Source organism: Liolophura sinensis, chromosome 13 (assembly GCF_032854445.1).
Source record: "Liolophura sinensis isolate JHLJ2023 chromosome 13, CUHK_Ljap_v2, whole genome shotgun sequence".
NCBI lineage: Eukaryota > Metazoa > Mollusca > Polyplacophora > Chitonida > Chitonidae > Liolophura > Liolophura sinensis.
In genome coordinates this window covers 25,836,775-25,857,185 of record NC_088307.1, presented here as the reverse complement: position 1 = coordinate 25,857,185, position 20,411 = coordinate 25,836,775, and the positions used below count along the sequence as shown (strand labels likewise).

General features: G+C 40.7%; 1 protein-coding gene across 1 annotated transcript; it reads right to left on the bottom strand.

Moving 5' to 3' along the window:
* Nucleotides 1–146: 146 nt before the first annotated feature.
* On the bottom strand, nucleotides 147–18,466 carry LOC135480287 (non-structural maintenance of chromosomes element 3 homolog). The gene is made up of 9 exons (XM_064760086.1): nucleotides 18,378–18,466; nucleotides 16,879–16,950; nucleotides 15,444–15,507; nucleotides 14,818–14,897; nucleotides 12,320–12,420; nucleotides 6,516–6,598; nucleotides 4,833–4,875; nucleotides 2,964–3,141; nucleotides 147–1,899 (listed from the first exon to the last, which is right to left on the bottom strand). Exons 1-9 carry the CDS (start codon nucleotides 18,417–18,419, stop codon nucleotides 1,819–1,821), a joined length of 744 nt encoding a protein of 247 aa, XP_064616156.1. The 5' UTR covers nucleotides 18,420–18,466; the 3' UTR covers nucleotides 147–1,818.
* Between the last annotated feature and the right edge of the window lie 1,945 nt (nucleotides 18,467–20,411).

Here is a 20,411-nt window from a genome sequence, read left to right as displayed (position 1 = left end):
CAAGGGGTTACTTGTACGTTACTTCAAAATATTTTCAAAGACAGCGAAAATGAAAATGACCACAGAAACAATGAATCTTCATTAAATCACATCTTGACATTGTCTTTGAAGATCACCAGATGACAACTGGAAGACAAATGGCATGTGTTAATAATTTTATCTGTTTTATTAGCACAAGAAACTGTACATTGATTATAACAGCTGAGTTTAGGTAGGAAACGTGTGATAAATAGAAATTGCACATGTTAATCAACACTGCACAATTCAGTCCACATAGATTTTACAAAACAATGAAGAAACAATTTAGACATAGTGCTTGTATTTAATAACAAAGATGAACTGATGAACATTTGACACACCTAATATAAAAATACAAATGTCACTCTTATCAAACCACCTCAACGATAAAAAAATGTTTTGTCACAATATATGATGACAATGAATCAGCTCGTTGTCTAGATACACTTTGTAGATATAAAGTGTACATATATTTGTAGGAGATACAAAGTATATCTGAGATACAATATGTATCGACAGATTTACTGCCCTGTGTGCGAGACCATCCATAACCATATTGCCCAGACGAGGTAGGGCTTTGTCTCGTATTCCACACAGTGTTTACAAAAAATACAGGACGTCACATTTTACCAATCAGCCAACCGACCAACCCACCGGATAATCGAGCTGCTTGATACATAGCTGTTCGTCGCAGCCAGAACCCACAGGCCGTCGTATTGATCCTACAAGTACTGCATGTGTACTGTTTAAGAAGGACATGCAAGGTCAGAAACAATGTTTTATCGATTTTAGAAATAAATCACTTCTCCGTTGTGCTCCTTTGTACCGTGTCCTGTGAGTCTCACACAGCCAGTAGTTTGTCGGAATCATCCACAATATGGGCAAAATCCATCAAAACTTCAGTATGTAGATTGGTGATTTGAATGGACACAGCGCCATTACCAAGAATCTCTGAAACATCTTTTTTTTTATGACCGTGGCTGCGAAGATTTGCTTGTCTATTGGCCGACACACAATATAATAACAGCTTGTGGGATATACCAGCGAGTTATTAATCTGTAAGTTCCGCCTGCTAATCTAATAAACTGACATGATTGGCATGTGCTAATCCATTACCACGAAACAACAACTTTCCATGATCCTTACACTTCGGATGTCTTATAAACTTTAAAAGAGGACGTTTTCACATGCAGAATTCCGGCAAGATTTGGATGATGCAAGGCTATAGTTTAGCTTATGTCACCATCAGCACCCAGATATTCAAATCCCTTTCACATCCTTTGTCGTGCATGTATCAATAGACAAGACAGTACACTAACGGCAATCATAGTACACTGTATTTTGTCAAGGCTTCTTTCCCCTTTTGCCAGTCACACTTTTGTCAAACCTTGTCTTAGACAAACCCTCCTACAATTTCCTCGTCAGGACTCTGTACAATTCAGAACTCAGGATGCCTTGGACCTCAGAATCAGTATCGCCTTGTTAATCTTGACATTGAAAGAATATTTCACTTATACGACAGCGGCCTGCATTTGGTGGGAGGAAACCGGGCAGAGCCTGGGGGAAACCTACGATCATCCACAGGTTGCTGCAAGACCTTCACAGGTACAGACACTGTAATGTTCACATCTGCATGTAACATGTTACAAAACTTTATTGTCACCACCTCTTCGACAGGAATTGTTACATGCGTGCAACCTAGAGCACCATCTGAATGAGTCTGCACCAAACAAACACCTTCAAAGTTTTAGTGAAAAAAAAAACCCTAACTGGAGACTGGAGATCGGAGAATTCTTTGTTTCACACCTCATCCTCTATCCCTTCTGTCTGAACCACATCCTGCCATTGTGATGTCCACTGTTTCGGATCCATGCTGTACACCTGAGAATAAAACACAATATGAACTCCTTTGGTAACTGTAGGTGTACTTTGTACCTACAAGAAAATATCAATACATGTATGTATAAAAACAACTGTATTCTATATGATGTATTGGGTGCACTTGCTAAATCAGTAAACTAAGAGTATATGTAAGTGTACAGCAATCAGCAAAAGTCTCACATGTAAATGTAAGGCCCGACTAGCCTAGCATCTGTTCTTGTATACTTGCCATATATTAGCAGGAGTCAAATATGTATGTAAGATTTACTTCCTGTCTAGCCTCCGCTTTCTCCAGAGCTCACAATACCGGGTCATTCCTTGCCTCAGCTATATACTTGGACATCATAGCTGAGCAAGACAACTGTCATTCTCAGAGACACCTGGAGTCTGGGACATACATGTGTATCATTGGAGTTTTGGATATGTATTGCTGGAGTTTTGGATGTGTATTGCTGGGGTCTTCCATTTGTATTGCTTGAGTCTGGGGTATACATCATGTGAGTCTGGGGTATGCATCATGTGAGTCTGGGGTATGCATCACGCGAGTCTGGGGTATGCATCACGCGAGTCTGGGGTATGTATCGCTGGTGATTACAATGTGTATTGCATGTCTTGGATCGATATTCCTGGAGTCTGGGAATTGTATCGATGGAAACCAGCATGTACTTTACTGGGATGTGTACTGCTGGTGTACTCACTAGTGTCTAAGGTGTGTACCGCCAGAGTCTGGGATGTGTAACTCTGGAGTTTGAGATGTGTAACTCTGGAGTCTCGGATATGTATGGCTGGAGTCTGGGATGAGAATGGCGGGAGTCTGGGAAGGGTACAGATTTCAAAGTCTGTATGGCTGGAGTCTGGGATGTGTGTCAGATATTTATATCTCAAGAGTCTGGGATGTGTATGGCTGGAGTCTTGGATGGGTATCACTGGAGTCTGGAGCGTATTTTGCCAGAGTCTGGGATGTGTATCATTAGAATCACTGGAGTCTGGGATGTGTGCACGTATCACTGCAGTCTGGGATGTGTATCCTTTAAGTCTAGGATATGAATCACAGAAATGCTTACCTGGCTGACGAAGTCCAGCACATGTTTCTTGGATGTCTCTTCACGGGCACGCCACCCCCACTTAAAGTCATACACAGGCGGGTCACTGTTAGGTCTCTTGTTATACTCAATGTAGCCCTGTTTGACGAATTCGGATGTCACTAGTTTCTTAATGTCTCCAAACACTGTGTGCGATACCCTAGAGAAAAGAAAAACGGGGGCTCGTACAAACAAATGAATATGACCAGAAGGTAAATACAAGATGGGGCACCAAGACATAGCCTGTACAAACAAATGCATGTTGACCAGAAGGTAAATACAAGATGGGGCACCAAGACATAGCCTGTACAAACAAATGCATGTAACCAGAAGGTAAATACAAGATGGGGCACCAAGACATAGCCTGTACAAACAAATGCATGTAACCAGAAGGTAAATACAAGATGGAGCAACAAGACATAGCCTGTACAAACAAATGCATGTAACCAAAAGGTAAATACAAGATGGAGCAACAAGACAATGCCTGTACAAACAAATGCATGTAACCAGAAGGTAAATACAAGATGGGGCACCAAGACATAGCCTGTACAAACAAATGCATGTAACCAGAAGGTAAATACAAGATGGGGCACCAAGACATAGCCTGTACAAACAAATGCATGAGACCAGAAGGTAAATACAAGATGGGGCACCAAGACATAGCCTGTACAAACAAATGAATGTGACCACAGCCTAAATACAAGATGGGACACCAAGACATAGCCTGTACAAACAAATGCATGAGACCAGAAGGTAAATACAAGATGGGGCACCAAGACATAGCCTGTACAAACAAATGAATGTGACCACAGCCTAAATACAAGATGGGGCACCAAGACATAGCCTGTACAAACAAATGCATGAGACCAGAAGGTAAATACAAGATGGGGCACCAAGACATAGCCTGTACAAACAAATGAATGTGACCACAGCCTAAATACAAGATGGGGCACCAAGACATAGCCTGTACAAACAAATGCATGAGACCAGAAGGTAAATACAAGATGGGGCACCAAGACATAGCCTGTACAAACAAATGCATGTTGACCAGAAGGTAAATACAAGATGGGGCACCAAGACATAGCCTGTACAAACAAATGCATGTAACCAGAAGGTAAATACAAGATGGGGCACCAAGACATAGCCTGTACAAACAAATGAATGTGACCACAGCCTAAATACAAGATGGGGCACCAAGACATAGCCTGTACAAACAAATGAATGTGACCAGAGCATAAATACAAGATGGCTTGTACAAACAATTACATGTGACCAGAGCCTAAATACAAGATGGAACACCAAGACATTGCCTGTACAAACAAATACATGTGACGAGAGTGTAAATACAAGATGGAACACAAAGACATACATGTTCATGTACACAGCGGGAAGTCAAAGGCTAAGCTAATTATTCATTTTTTTATTTATTTCATTGTGGGTTTATACTTCACTTAACAAGCTCAAGGATATTTCATTTGTGACCCTGCAGTCAGGTGTATGGTTGAAAGAACCACGGCCCATCTCAATTTGAACGGTCTTTTGAACTTTTGAGCTCGATTAGTTCTTGGAATACTAAGGTCTCAACATTATGCTCACACACCGACAAACAAACAGAAACATCCACCCCTCAGACAGGTGCAAAGCAGAAGCTCCGTTTCTACAAATTTAAAAATAAATGGAAAATCTCCAAATTTGAAGACACATTCCACACAGGCTGCACGAATAAATTTTACCATTGTGAACATTCAAACATACAAATACCTCAGAAATTAGTCCAATTTCAGATTTAATAAAAAAAAAATTTTAGAAATTAATAAGGTTAGCAAAAATGTTTGTTGGTATTTCACTTACTCTGGTTCCACACCCAATCTTTTCAGCCCATGCCACATTTCTCCTGCAAGAATCAAACATTCCAATTACAACGTCTGAAACTGACAAAGGCTTCTCATTCCATGCTTTCCAATGGCACAATGTGACTCTTGGCTCAGATGGTTAGCGCGCCAGCCCAGTGTAATGACTCAGGAGCCTCTCACCAATGTGATCGCTGTGAGTTCAAGCCCAGCTCATGCTGGCTTCCTCTCCAGTTGTAAGTGAGAAGGTCTGCCAGCAACCTGCAGATGGTCATGGGTTTCCTCTGGGCTTTGTCCAGTTTCCTCCCAGCATAATGCTGGTCGCTGTGATATAAGTGCAATATTCTTGAGTATGGCGTAAAACAACAAATCAAATAAAAAAATAAAGATTACCCTGTAATAGACTGCTCATGGGGCCACATGAATGTCGTCAACAAGGGGATTGCATTCATACTCGTACGTAAAACTATGTTTTAATTCAACCACTTCACATGTTTGCAAAATGCTTATTCTATGACATTCTGAGGACATTCTACTGAGTAGACTGAGGAAGTTATACTTATTGCGAAGCCCTGAAACTGACCAACAAAGCCAAGATTGTTGTCTCCAAAATCAAATTTAAAAAGTACATAAATCACACTGAAAGTTTCTCTTACATTAGCAAAAAAAGGCTGAGGAATTAGGAATGCGTTAACATGAGTACATCTTATCACTTATCACTGAAAAAAACCTTAAAAAAACTTAAGACTTGGTTTCTTTATTTGACTGCTGTTTTAGGTTATTGTACCCAAGAATATTTCACTTATACGACGAGGACCAGCATTATGGTGGGAGGAAACCGGGCAGAGCCTGGGGGAAACCATTGACCATCCACAGGTTGCTGCCAGACCTTAACTCTAGATGTGGTAGAAAGGCTACCAAAGAGCATGCCCGTAGGTAACACACGGCTACAAAAGTTCTTTATCTATTGAGCAGCTCTGGAATCACGAAGCGATCCTAGGCTTCAGCCAAAATTTCAAACCACTTAAACAATGTCTAAATATAACAAGGTCTAAATATTGTTTGACAAGGTAAGCTTTGTGTAAGTTACTGTACAACAAATTTCAGGTAAAATGATGGAAAGAAACATACCTTTTTTAATGATTTTTTAAACTTTGGCTAAGATCTAGTTCTAAGATCACTTCATCATCACAGGCCTGCTCGGTAGATAAAGGACTTAACATGGGTTCTAATACAGAAAATATGTGAATTTCATGAACTTGTTAATTTGTCCATTAATTAACACAAAATGGTAAATTCCACTCATGTTGTTGTTCTTGACATGAATGAAAAATCTGAGCTCAACACATGCAGATACCACCTGTAACAATTACCTTAACATTATACAAAACATTACACAAAAGACACTAAGTAGTGAAGTTTGTAATATACAGTGATTAACCCAACACAGAGCACCAACATCGACCTCCACCACCACCACCACCACCACCACCCCCACCCCCACCCCCGCCCTGGTATTATTGTGCTTTACCTGAGCTCAATACATGTACATGGAGTACTTTTGAGATAAATGTACCATCCCTAACATTGCTTTCACTGTTGTTGGACACCGACGCTCAGTGTATGACATTAGCTATGCCTGTGGAGACGAGATTATAAAATGACCCTAAAGGTTATCTCTCACCGTCAGAGATTACATTTCCATTCATGAAGATGAGACTGAGGATCACAATAATAAGGCCAAATTTTGCGTTATCTTCTCCAGGCCTGCAACAATGAACAGAATATTTATCTTATTAGATTTATGTAGCTAATGGACAAGCTGAAAAAAAAGCTCTGTTTTGTGGGTGGATGAAGATGGTGAAGTGGAATGCCCAGGCTAAACCACAGTCTACTGCCACATTACAAGTGAGCTTCAATGGGAATAACGCTGCACAAACTACTCAAAGAGCTGAGGCCGCACAAACCACTCACAGAATTACGGCCGCACAAACCACTCTCAGGATAAAGGCTGGACAAACCTTTCACAGAATTAAGGCCGCACAAACTATACACAGAGTTAAGGCCGCACAAACTACTCACAGAGTTAAGGCCGCACAAACTACTCACAGAGTTAAGGCTGCACAAACTACTCACAGAACAAAGGCTGCACAAACTACTCACAGAGTTAAGGCTGCACAAACTACTCACAGAGTTAAGGCTGCACAAACTACTCACAGAGTTAAGGCCGCACAAACTACTCACAGAACAAAGGCTGCACAAACTACTCACAGAGTTAAGGCTGCACAAACTACTCACAGAGTTAAGGCTGCACAAACTACTCACAGAGTTAAGGCTGCACAAACTCCTAACAGAGTTAAGGCCGCACAAACTACTCACAGAATTAAGGCCGCACAAACTACACACAGAGTTAAGGCCGCACAAACTACTCACAGAGTTAAGGCCGCACAAGCTATTCACAGAGTTAAGGCTGCACAAACTACTCACAGAGTTAAGGCTGCACAAACTACTCACAGAGTTAAGGCTGCACGAACTCCTCACAGAGTTAAGGCCGCACAAACTACTCACAGAGTTAAGGCCGCACAAACTACACACAGAGTTAAGGCCGCACAAACTACACACAGAGTTAAGGTTCCACAAACTACTCACAGAGTTAAGGCTGCACAAACTACTCACAGAGTTGAGGCCGCACAAACTACTCACAGAGTTAAGGTTCCACAAACTACTCACAGAGTTAAGGCTGCACAAGCTATTCACAGAGTTGAGGCCACACAAACTACTCACAGAGTTAAGGCCGCACAAACTACTCACAGAGTTAAGGCCGCACAAACTACTCACAGAGTTAAGGCCGCACAAACTACTCACAGAATTAAGGCCGCACAAACTACTCACAGAGTTAAGGCCACACAAACTACTCACAGAGTTAAGGCTGCACAAACTACTCACAGAGTTGAGGCCACACAAACTACTCACAGAGTTAAGGCCGCACAAACTACTCACAAAGTTAAGGCCGCACAAACTACTCACAGAGTTAAGGCCGCACAAACTACTCACAGAGTTAGGGCCGCACAAACTACTCACAGAGTTAGGGCCGCACAAACTACTCACAGAGTTAAGGCCGCACAAACTACTCACAGAGTTAAGGCCGCACAAACTACTCACAGAATTAAGGCCGCACAAACTACTCACAGAGTTAAGGCCACACAAACTACTCACAGAGTTAAGGCCGCACAAACTACTCACAGAGTTGAGGCCACACAAACTACTCACAGAGTTAAGGCCGCACAAACTACTCACAGAGTTAAGGCCGGACGAACTACTCACAGAGTTAAGGCCGCACAAACTACTCACAGAGTTAGGGCCGCACAAACTACTCACAGAGTTAGGGCCGCACAAACTACTCAAGGGTTAAGGCCGCACAAACTACTCACAGAGTTAAGGCCGCACAAACTACTCACAGAGTTAAGGCCGCACAAACTACTCACAGAGTTAAGGCCGCACAAACTACTCACAGAGTTGAGGCCACACAAACTATACACAGAGTTAAGGCCGCACAAACTCCTCACAGAGTTAAGGCCGCACAAACTCCTCACAGAGTTAAGGCCGCACAAACTACTCACAGAGTTAAGGCCGCACAAACTACACACAGAGTTAAGGTCGCACAAACTACTCACAGAGTTAAGGCCGCACAAACTACTCACAGAACAAAGGCTGCACAAACTACTCACAGAATTAAGGCCACACAAACTACAGAATTAAGGCTGCACAAACTACTCACAGATAAAGGCTGCACAAACTACTCACAGAATTAAAGGCTCCACAAACTACTCACAGAATAAAGGCTCCCACAAACTACTCACAGAGGTTAAGGCTCCACAAACTACTCACAGAATTAAGACCGCAAAATTTACTCACAGAATTAAGGCTGCACAAACTACTCACAGGATTAAGCTGGACAAACCTCTCACAGGATTAAGGCCCCACAAGCTACTCAGAGAATTAAGGTCGCACAAACTACTCACAGCATTAAAGCCATACAAACTACTCACAGCATAAAGGCTGCACAAACTATTCACAGAACAAAGGCTGCACAAGCTACTCACAGGATTAAGGCTACACAAACTACTCAGAGAATTAAGGGTCGCACAAACTACTCACAGAATAAAGGCTGCACAAACTACTCGCAGAATTAAGGTCGCACAAACTACTCACAGAATAAAGGCTGCACAAACTACTCGCAGAATTAAGGCTGCACAAACTACTCACAGAATTACAGCCGCACAAACCACTCACAGAATAAAGGCTACACCAAACTTCTCACAGCATCAAAGACGTACAAACTACTAAGAGAATTAAAGCCGCACAAACTACTCACAGGATTAAGGCTACACAAACTACTGAGAGAATTAAGGTCGCACAAACCACTCATAGAGTTAAGGGCCGCACAAACTATACACAGAGTTAAGGCCGCACAAACTCCTAACAGAGTTAAGGCCGCACAAACTCCTCACAGAGTTAAGGCCGCACAAACTACTCACAGAGTTAAGGCCGCACAAACTACACACAGAGTTAAGGCCGCACAAACTACTCACAGAGTTAAGGCCGCACAAAACTACTCACAGAGTTAAGGCCGCACAAAACTACACACAGAGTTAAGGCCGCACAAAACTACACACAGAGTTAAGGTTCCACAAACTACTCACAGAGTTAAGGCTGCACAAACTACTCACAGAGTTGAGGCCGCACAAACTACTCACAGAGTTAAGGTTCCACAAACTACTCACAGAGTTAAGGCTGCACAAGCTATTCACAGAGTTGAGGCCACACAAACTACTCACAGAGTTAAGGCCGCACAAACTACTCACAGAGTTAAGGCCACACAAACTACTCACAGAGTTAAGGCCGCACAAACTACTCACAGAATTAAGGCCACACAAACTACTCACAGAGTTAAGGCCACACAAACTACTCACAGAGTTAAGGCTTGCACAAACTACTCACAGAGTTGAGGCCACACAAACTACTCACAGAGTTAAGGCCGCACAAACTACTCACAGAGTTAAGGCCGCACAAACTACTCACAGAGTTAGGGCCGCACAAACTACTCACAGAGTTAGGGCCGCACAAACTACTCAAGGGTTAAGGCCGCACAAACTACTGACAGAGTTAAGGCCGCACAAACTACTCACAGAGTTAAGGCCGCACAAAACTATACACAGAGTTAAGGCCGCACAAACTCCTCACAGAGTTAAGGCCGCACAAACTCCTCACTGAGAGTTAAGGCCCGCACAAACTCCTCACAGAGTTAAGGCCGCACAAACTACTCACAGAGTTAAGGCCGCACAAACTACACACAGAGTTAAGGTCGCACAAACTACTCACAGAGTTAAGGCCGCACAAACTACTCACAGAACAAAGGCTGCACAAACTACTCACAGAATTAAGGCCACACAAACTACAGAATTAAGGCTGCACAAACTACTCACAGAATAAAGGCTGCACAAACTACTCACAGAATAAAGGCTCCACAAACTACTCACAGAATAAAGGCTCCACAAACTACTCACAGAGTTAAGGCTCCACAAACTACACTCACAGAATTAAGACCGCAAAATTTACTCACAGAATTAAGGCTGCACAAACTACTCACAGGATTAAGGCTGGACAAACCTCTCACAGGATTAAGGCCCCACAAGCTACTCAGAGAATTAAGGTCGCACAAACTACTCACAGCATTAAAGCCATACAAACTACTCACAGCATAAAGGCTGCACAAACTATTCACAGAACAAAGGCTGCACAAGCTACTCACAGGATTAAGGCTACACAAACTACTCAGAGAATTAAGGTCGCACAAACTACTCACAGAATAAAGGCTGCACAAACTACTCGCAGAATTAAGGTCGCACAAATACTCACAGAATAAAGGCTGCACAAACTACTCGCAGAATTAAGGCTGCACAAACTACTCACAGAATTACAGCCGCACAAACCACTCACAGAATAAAGGCTACACAAACTTCTCACAGCATCAAAGACGTACAAACTACTAAGAGAATTAAAGCCGCACAAACTACTCACAGGATTAAGGCTACACAAACTACTGAGAGAATTAAGGTCGCACAAACCACTCATAGAGTTAAGGCCGCACAAACTACTCACAGAATAAAGGCTGCAGAAACTACTCACAGAACAAAGGCTGCACAAGCTATTCACAGGATTAAGGCTACACAAACTACTCAGAGAATAAAGGTTGCACAAACTACTCACAGAATTAAGGCCGCACAAACTACTCACAGAATTAAGGCCGAACAAACTACTCATAAAATTAGGGCTGCACAAACCACTCACAGAACAAAGGCTGCACAAACCACTCAAAAGATCAGATCTACACACACCTAAACAAAATAAAATACAATATTTCACCTAAAGTTTGTCCCTTAAAGGCCTTAAAGAAAAGATAACAAATAGAATACTCTTAGTTATTTTTGATGAAGGGTGGGAAAAGACCTAAACAGCCAACCTAAGACTTGTAGAAATCGAATGGTCACAGAGTGTGGACGCAGAGTATGAAATGCAGCCTGATCTATTTTCATTTGAATGTTTACCCTGTGAACGCACTTCAGATAAGGTCTTTCTTGAATTGTAACTTTGTGAGTTACAGAGAGGTTAAAAGGTTCCCATAATCTGGGGCTGCTTTACTAAAGGTTCCCATAAAAGGTTCCCGTAATCTGGGCTGCTTTACTAAAGGTTCCCGTAAAAGGTTCCCGTAATCTGGGCTGCTTTACTAAAGGTTCCCGTAAAAGGTTCCCGTAATCTGGGCTGCTTTACTAAAGGTTCCCGTAAAAGGTTCCCGTAATCTGGGCTGCTTTACTAAATCATGTGTATTACAAACTTGCTGCACATTAAAACTGTTATTGTATTTGAAGCCTAAGAGGATAGTTTTTTGTTTGTTGTTCACTGTTTTTCATGGTGTGACAATAAGAAAGAGCACATGATGTTATCCATAGCTGATGTATAGCTGATGAATAAATGACAACGTACATGTACTTTCAAATAATACCCCTGATGTTACTACAGCAATGTGAATATTAACACATCACATCAGGTAACTATGTCAGAAAACCCTGAACCTGTTGTTTTTGTGGACTCTTCTGTTATATTCATTTTACATCCTTTTCAACCATGGACATGATGGAGCTAGTTCTCTTCCACATTACAGCATGATATGGTTTTCTTCATATCATTTTAAACTTTTTTGCCTGGCTTCTCTTGAAACTGGAGTGTTAAAATATTAAGACCTTTAAACCTTACCTACTGAACATAAAAAATGTTGCAAGTTATAATAAGTTCACTTAAATCTTTGACATGCCAAGAATCAAACAGATTGATTTTAATGAACAAAATGTCACTATGAGAGATACATGCACATCAAATGAAAATCTAAATAGCTGTTGAATATTGGCACACCTATTTTCTCTTTCTTACCACTGCAGGTGAGGATTTGTTGCGTCTGTTTCTAAGGAATTCACCAAAATGTAATTTCCCTTCTGTTTGTCTTCCAACTCCACCAGCTCAATCCCGAACACCTGTCAATGCAAAACGCTTGGTTACCATGGTTACACTTTGGATGAGAGAGCTTTACTACATAATGGGGCAAACACTCCTGTCAAATGAAGAGGAACAGCGTAATCGAAACTGTTAAAAAATAGGCAATCTGAAAAGTATTGATAAGCAAAACATTATCCTCTACAGGTTGTCAGGTCTTCACAGGAAAAATCTGGAAGAACTTAACCAGTTGACAGAATATTCTACCCCCATTTTTACTTTTGGTGTGGCTATATCCACCCTGAAATTGACTGGTCTTTTTTGAAATTCAAACTGCATTCTGTATCATGCTATGCTAAACACATGAGCAAAGTTTCAATTCAAAATCTTAAACAATAATCCCCCAAAAATGTGGAAAACATAACATGGAACAGACAGACAGGCCAACAGACTCACAGACGAGGTGAAAACCTATCAGCTCCCCTCTTGTTTAACTCAGAGAACTAAAATTGACGACTCCAATGTAATTCAGTTAAAGCTAACGTTTTTCACGTCATGACTACACTGTACATGTTCTAAAAATAGGTGCTTTCTTGGACTTTAATGTTGCTATCAGCTTTATTCACCAGAGGTCGGGTTCATGAATTTATTTATTTATTTGATTGGTGTTTTATGTCATACTCAAGAATATTTCACTTATACGACAGCGGCCGGCATTATGGTGGGTGGAAACCGGGCAGAGCCCGGGGGAAACCCACGACCATCCGCAGGTTGCTGACAGACCTTCCCACTTACGGCCGGGGAGGAAGCCAGCATGAGTCGGACTTGAACTCACAGCGACCGCATTGGTGGGAGACTCCTGGGTCATTGCACTGCGCTAGCGCACTGACCAACTGAGCGTTTTCATGAAACGTACTTATAGTGTTAAGTAGCCCTAAGCTAAGTGTACTTCTACATTGTATCTCTACAATGTCTACAACATAGGTTGTCGTGGTGGTTTAACGGGTTTTGTTCAGTTTATTCCTTGAAGCCGATCACTGGAAACAGCCGAAGAGGGAGCAGGCCTGCTGAAAGCAGTCCTGCTGGCACAACTGGCAGGATACCTCCCCACGGTATTGACCATGCTGACAACGCACTAAATTAAATACCAAATTAGTCTAAAAATCAGTTTTGGTCTTGCTCTTTTTTTTTAATTAGCTTTTAGTTAATTGGTTGGACAAAATGTTATGTATCCAATGAGTCGATAGTTATGTAGCATGATTGACAGGGAACCCCGGCGTGTCTCGGATTTACCGACTGCTTGTCCATAGCATCTCTTACATGAGGTCTATGTGTGACTGGAATTCGAAGAATTGCCGTTTCATCAATGCATAATGCTGCCTTTCACGTGAATAAAGTTTTTGAAAAACTCCTGCGAGGGTAAAACAATGGTGCCCGAACACAGAAGAGGCTCTGTTGGGAGAATGACATCAATATGACAGCCCATTCTCAAAAATAGGGAGAGTGAGGAGGCTCACTGGGAGGACATCAATTCACCGAATATTATTTAACTTTACAAACTATTTTACAAAACAAATGGAAGTCATGTCAGATTCCCCACCTTGAGGGAAAATGTGAGCATACCTGTCATCCATCACACAGAAACCACATACATTTCATGTGGCACCTGCATCCCTGTTAGGTGTGAGGATCAAGGAGGTATCCCTCAATTTCCGATACATCATGACAGCCTGTCCTAATAATGTCTGCAGTAAATTTAGGATTGCGAAGAACTGCATAATCCATATGCATATATATATATATATATATATATATATCTGTCCCGCCACACATGTACTTGTACGGTGTAGGCAAGGCCTGTATGAGTTTCTGGCATATATGTCGGACCACATATTTAGGCCTATATTTTGGGTATCAGTAGACTCGGGAATATCGTGAAAATATGTAAGTGCAAAACTTGAGGTTTTTTTTTTTTTTTTTGGAAAGTTTTCATGAGTGGAATCACTGTTGCTGTTGTCTCTTTGGATTTGTTTGTTGTGTAGACTCTTTACCGATCGCCGGTTTACACAACCATGTTTCAACGTATCACTACACACTGACAGTATTACTGATACAGGGAATCGTTTTGATTCCTTTACATCATTTACACCGGGACAATTTATGGGGACAGTCTCTTACTTGTCTGCAAAACTGATATTTGCAATTTTCTGCTTTAAGCACTTCCAATTAATACGTCCTGAAAATTAGAAGGATTACAGTATACAAATGCATAGTACAGTGTTGAGTAGGCTATTTTTAGCATATTTATTAATCACATTCATTATTATAGATGCAAGCAGAAAACAGCCCCTCAAAGCTAAAATGTACCCCTTTTGGAAAAACACAACCCTGCCTCTTTTTGTTTGAAGCTAAGGCTCTGACATATAATAGGTACTTACATCCCGTAATAGAAACTTCGCTTTGTCCAGTACAACAGGGCCAGCTCGACTTAGCTCCTTCAGAACATGTTTGTTGATATCTGAATATAATTACAAGACATAGGCATGACTTTAGTAAGGACATATTAACTGAAAATTATAGAAAAATGCCTGACTTCAGAACATAATTTTGGATGCTGAAAATTTTTTCAGAAAAAATGCACGACTACTGTTCACATATTTTATTACACCTGAAAAATTACTGACAAATGCAGGACTTCAATGCTGTCACTTCAACTTTATCACTTTCACTTGCCAACATGTGTTGATCTGAGAGGTCTGCAAACCAAATAATCACTCTTCTCCAATGGAGGTAAGATTAGTCTATCAATATGTACACTGATTGAAATTCAAGAATTTTTTTTCTTCTTATAAATGTACATCATATCATTTTATTTTAGTATCTTTTTTTTATGTTCTGCAAATGTGTACTGTGTGGAAATCAGAATGAAAGCAAAGAAAAGTTTATACTTTTGACATCAGAACAGTTAGGTGAACATTGTAAACGGCATTCTAAAAAGTCGCTAACACAGGATATTTTTTCATGTGAATAAGGTTGTTTGAGCTTTGTATAGGGCAATATTTACCTTGTTTCTTTATAGGCAGCTTCTTCTGATCCATGATAAGTAAAAACTTCACCAAATCACTGACCTGCAACAAAATATACAAGGTGAGATGAAGGAAATCAGCAGGTGAATAAAATCAAAACAAGCTCCCCTGAATTTTTACAGAAGAGCTTTTTAGTCATTAAATTCATATATTTTCATTTTTGTTTGAACTTTTTTTTTTGTTTTAAAATCTGTAAAAATCAAGAGTGTAAAAACTAATGCCTCCATGTTCAAAATAAGGAAACTGTGCATACGAAATCTGGAACCTGTATCTTAAATACATGTATTTTTGGAGAAACAAGAGTCCACCAAATGACACCTTTTCACTCACTGCTCCTCTAAAATACTTATTTATTTTTTCAATGAAAAAAAAAACAAAAGAACAATTCTCTACCGCCTAATTCTCTCCCTCCCCTCCATTCAACCCCACCACACGCCCCCCCCCCCCCCCCCACCCCGCCACACCAAGAAAGAATTTTTTAGGGACGGCAAGAATGTTTGTACCAAATTTTGGAGGGCTATCTCACAGAGAAATCATGCAATGTTAACTGATATGTGTTTACTCTAATTCCTCAACTTTTCACATGTGAAAGAGCAACTTTCAGTGACATTTATGCACATTTGATGTTGGAGCACAAAACTACAGCATATCAATCTACACAGAATATGCCTGAACATACATCTTGCAAATATGCAAAAAGATTGAAGAATTACAGTATTTGATTGTTTTTATACATCACTCAAGAATGTTTCCCTTACATAACAACAGCCAGCAAACCTCTTCACCTAAATCTGCCAATTATTTAAAACAGCTCGAGATGGATTCAAACAAACATGATCATTGATCAAGTGCTTGAAAGTTGCAGTGAGCAGCGCCTTATACAAAAAATGTGAGCATGCCAGGCCCCTCTGCCATTACATAGTTGTGGCATGTATGTATGAATGCTTGGGTTTAACATTGCACTTAACAATTTTTCGGTCATATGATGACAAGGAATCATTATGTTCATGTATGTCTACATATATTGTGTCTTCCTGTGGCAGGGTGAGTCCATGCTGTCGCCACTGGAGTATCATGCTGAAGGCACCAGGCATAAACTTCACCCTGTCAAATTATCCTGACACGAGACCAACCAGTCCTGTTTCCTCGTTCTAACCTCCCAGTGTTGAGTGCCAAGAGAGGCAGCAAGAGGTACCATTTTTAAAGGTTAAGGAATGAGCCCAACCCGGATTTGATCCCAGGGTTTCCCCGACTCGGATGTGGATGCTCCGACCATTAGGCCTCTGAAGTGGTACAATGTTACCATCTATACTGTCGTCTTATGCTACAATTTATAATCACACTGTGAATCAATGAAGAACACTTCAGTCCATCTGAGAGATTTAAACAGCGAAAAGTATCTGTAAATCATACCCGCCGATCAACATCAGCCTGACTGTATTGGGATGCTGCTTGTGATGAGGATGCCTGTGAACTGCTGACTTCCTAATGGAGGGGAAAAAAAGAGACACAACAGAGTTTGGTGAGCTGTGGTAGACAATCTAAAGTTTAACCATTATCATCAGACTGCACATGTCAGTCTCTGAGGTCAAGGCATGTAACCACCTCCACATGTCTTGTAAAACAACTGGAGAAAACGTTATTATTACATGCAGCTTAAAAGAAAACCCTCAAAAATGTTGACCCTCATCAACCATGTCAACAATTTCCCCAACTTTATCATCCCTTACCTGTGTCTTCACTTGGTTGAAACACATGGTAGTTGTGACATAAATCTTTGCAGTTGAGTAAAAAAAAAACTTGGAACTACACGATCTTTGCCATTAGGTATATCTGATCGAGCAGGGTTTCCTCCCATGAATCTACTTGACGTATCTCCACGATGTGGCTGAAATATTGCCGATGTGCCATAATGCCATATTCATTCATTCATTCATTCCACATGACAAAAGCATGTCACACACACAAATAAGTATATGAGTATTTCGAAGTTCATATGTCTCAAAAAAGTCTGAAAGACTCATTCTGTCACAACAACCACAGTAGTCTAGTGGTATAAGCATTGGACACACTGTCTGAAGGAAGTTCAGATCTAGGGCCTTTCAAAACAAACGATTAAAGAGATAACTTTCTGAAATATGTTTGAGTTATTTGATTGGTGTTTTATGCCATAAGCAATATTTCATTTATACGGCAGCGGCGGCGGCCAGCATTATGGTGGGAGGAAACCCACGACTGTCAGCAGGTTGCTGCCATCAGAAATGTGTGAACCGCAACCAGTTAAGTGCAGAACACTCCTGGCTGACAGAGACTAGAGTGAAGAACATCTTAATTCATTTACTGCTGTTTTTTGTTATGTAAACTGAACGCCTCCCCAATCATTTTTAACCAATGAAAAATCAGTAAAAGCATGTGACTACGGGGGACAAAAAATGACGTCAAAAGGCACGTGGAAATAAACACGTTAATAGGACCCTAATCCTCACAAATCCCACAAATGGTGAATGAAAAGAAATCATGCAGGTATATGTAATGATACAGGCACAAGATTTCAAGAATCCCAAAATTTTGGATGTTTTCTAATCTACGAGTATGACAACAACTAAACAAGGAAGGAAAAGCTCTGCATCAAGGCAAGGGTTTCTAACAAATAAGACAAGCATCATGACCTACGCCATAGGTGCATAACTGTCAAGGCTGTATGACTGTTGGGGAAAAAAAAAGACTTGATATGACGATGCCATGACAGAGCTGCATGTGGAAGAACCCGTCTTCTCATTCCGTACAACAACAACAACGACAGCCAACAGCATCGTTGTTACTGGCACTCGTTGACATTTTCTGTCATTGACAACAACAAGTACAATGAACTAACGAAAAGATCTCAACCTCGGAGGAAATATCAAACTTACTGATTCCGAACTTTTGTTCGATTTCTGTTTGGATTTCGGCATTTTGAATGGATCAGAGTTTTCTCTTTCCGTTTCATCTACACCCGTCTGCTTCCCGCAAAATAAAATGGTTCTGATAAGCGAGGTTTGTCTGGAGCTGTCTCCCAACAGCCCCATATCACTGGCTAGGGCTGTCGAGAGCCAGTATGTATTCTTCAGCCGCGCGTTGTTGCAATAATGGTGCTCGGAAGCTGGCTATTGTAGAAAATAAGAGGGATAAAGTCGGAGATTTTAAAGTGACTTTAATACACTAATTTAATCGATAAATGTGTTTTTTTTTCACCTTATTTACAAATTCTATATCTGTTCTCCAGTGCAAGTTTAAGTTTCCTAATAGACCGTGATGTAAATCAGATTACCACTTACCGATAAGATTTTTTTGTGAAGTCTGGTCTGGAATTCTGTTTTTCTGCCGCTACATCGGGAAACAGAAGAATGTGTTATGCTTAGCTTATCTGCTTTCTATTATTTTTATTTCCAAAACCGTGTGGATGTGAAATCGATGTTAATTCTTTTCTTTTTTGGAGTAATTATACAATAATACGAAAAGCTTTATCGTGTGACAAACCCAGCCCATCATGTTTTTACAACTTTCAAATAAGAAAAGGTAAACACGTACCCGTATGGGTTAGGCAAGCCCGTGCGTTCAGGCCAAATTTAGATGTCTGTTGGCTTTTTATTTCAGGACAAAGGATGTTTGGAAAGACGCAATAAATTATCTCGTTGTCAGATTAAAATTTAGAAAGACGTTTTGAGATCCATGGAAAACTTTAGTTAAGAAAGCTTTTAAGGGCACAAATAGCATGTTTTTAACACCAAGCTGTTGATTGTGAAAGTATGGAAGACTTGTAGAGAAATGCTGTTTACCATTACCAATGGACATTAGACTCCCAAATGTTAGAAATGTAATGATCAAGGAATGTAAGGCACCAGACTAACAGGTATGGGAGACATCCTGAGTGAAAGATAACTTGTAAGGAATCCTTCATAGAGATGAAGAAATTCTGACCCAGTAGTGAGAGATTCAAGTTAAATACTACTTCCAGAGTTACAGGTAATTTAGAACACCATTCTGTTAGCGTTAGTGATCATTAGAAAGAGCGCGAAGAATTGCAAGACCAAAGTCCAGTGTGGAGAAAATGCGATAAGCTATCCTGAGTAATGAAAGAAAATGTGAGTTAGGAATGATGGGGGCTATGTAACACACCATTTTAGAGGAGTAAATGGCGGTGGAGGAATGTCAGAAACCTTCCTAAGTGAGATTGAAAATGTTGGGATAAATGACGAAAAATTCGAAAACCGTCATTTCACATAGCCTGGGTATTGTAGTCTTAAAAATGATATCTGACCAAATGCAACGGGTGAAATTTGTCAAATGTAACAGGTAAAATTTAATTGATCTTTTTATTTAATTGGTGTTTCAAGAATATTTCACTTACACGACGGCGGTAAGCATTATAATGGGTGGAAACTGGGAACTCCTACAAGCTGGACCACATTGGTGAGAGGCTCCTGGGTCATTACGATGCGCTAGCGCGCTAACCAACTGAACCAGAGGTAAAATTTGAGGCTCTGTGGCTTATTTATCAAACAGTTTGTCTACGCTCCCCTCAAAAATTCCATGCAGGCGTCATTAGTTTCAACTAACAAACATATAATTGAGGCATTTGTAGATAAATGAAAAAAAATACTCTAGTGGCTCAGCCAGTTAGTGCGCCGTACTGACAGACACTGCTTTGACCTAATCACAGCTGGTGTAGTGATATCATACAAGATTCCCATTTTTGCGACCCAGTTTCGATTCCCTGAAGGCGCAGTGTGAGCCTAATTTTACAACCGCTTTGGGGAAATAGAGGTACTGAAGGAAAAGACAGCTTAGTATATATTACCTCACATACCTTGTTTAGTTGGACTGTATCATTCAAGATTCCAATTCGTGCCTCTCAGCTTCCAATGGCGGACGGCGCACAAATATTTTGTTACAAGTGGATTTAA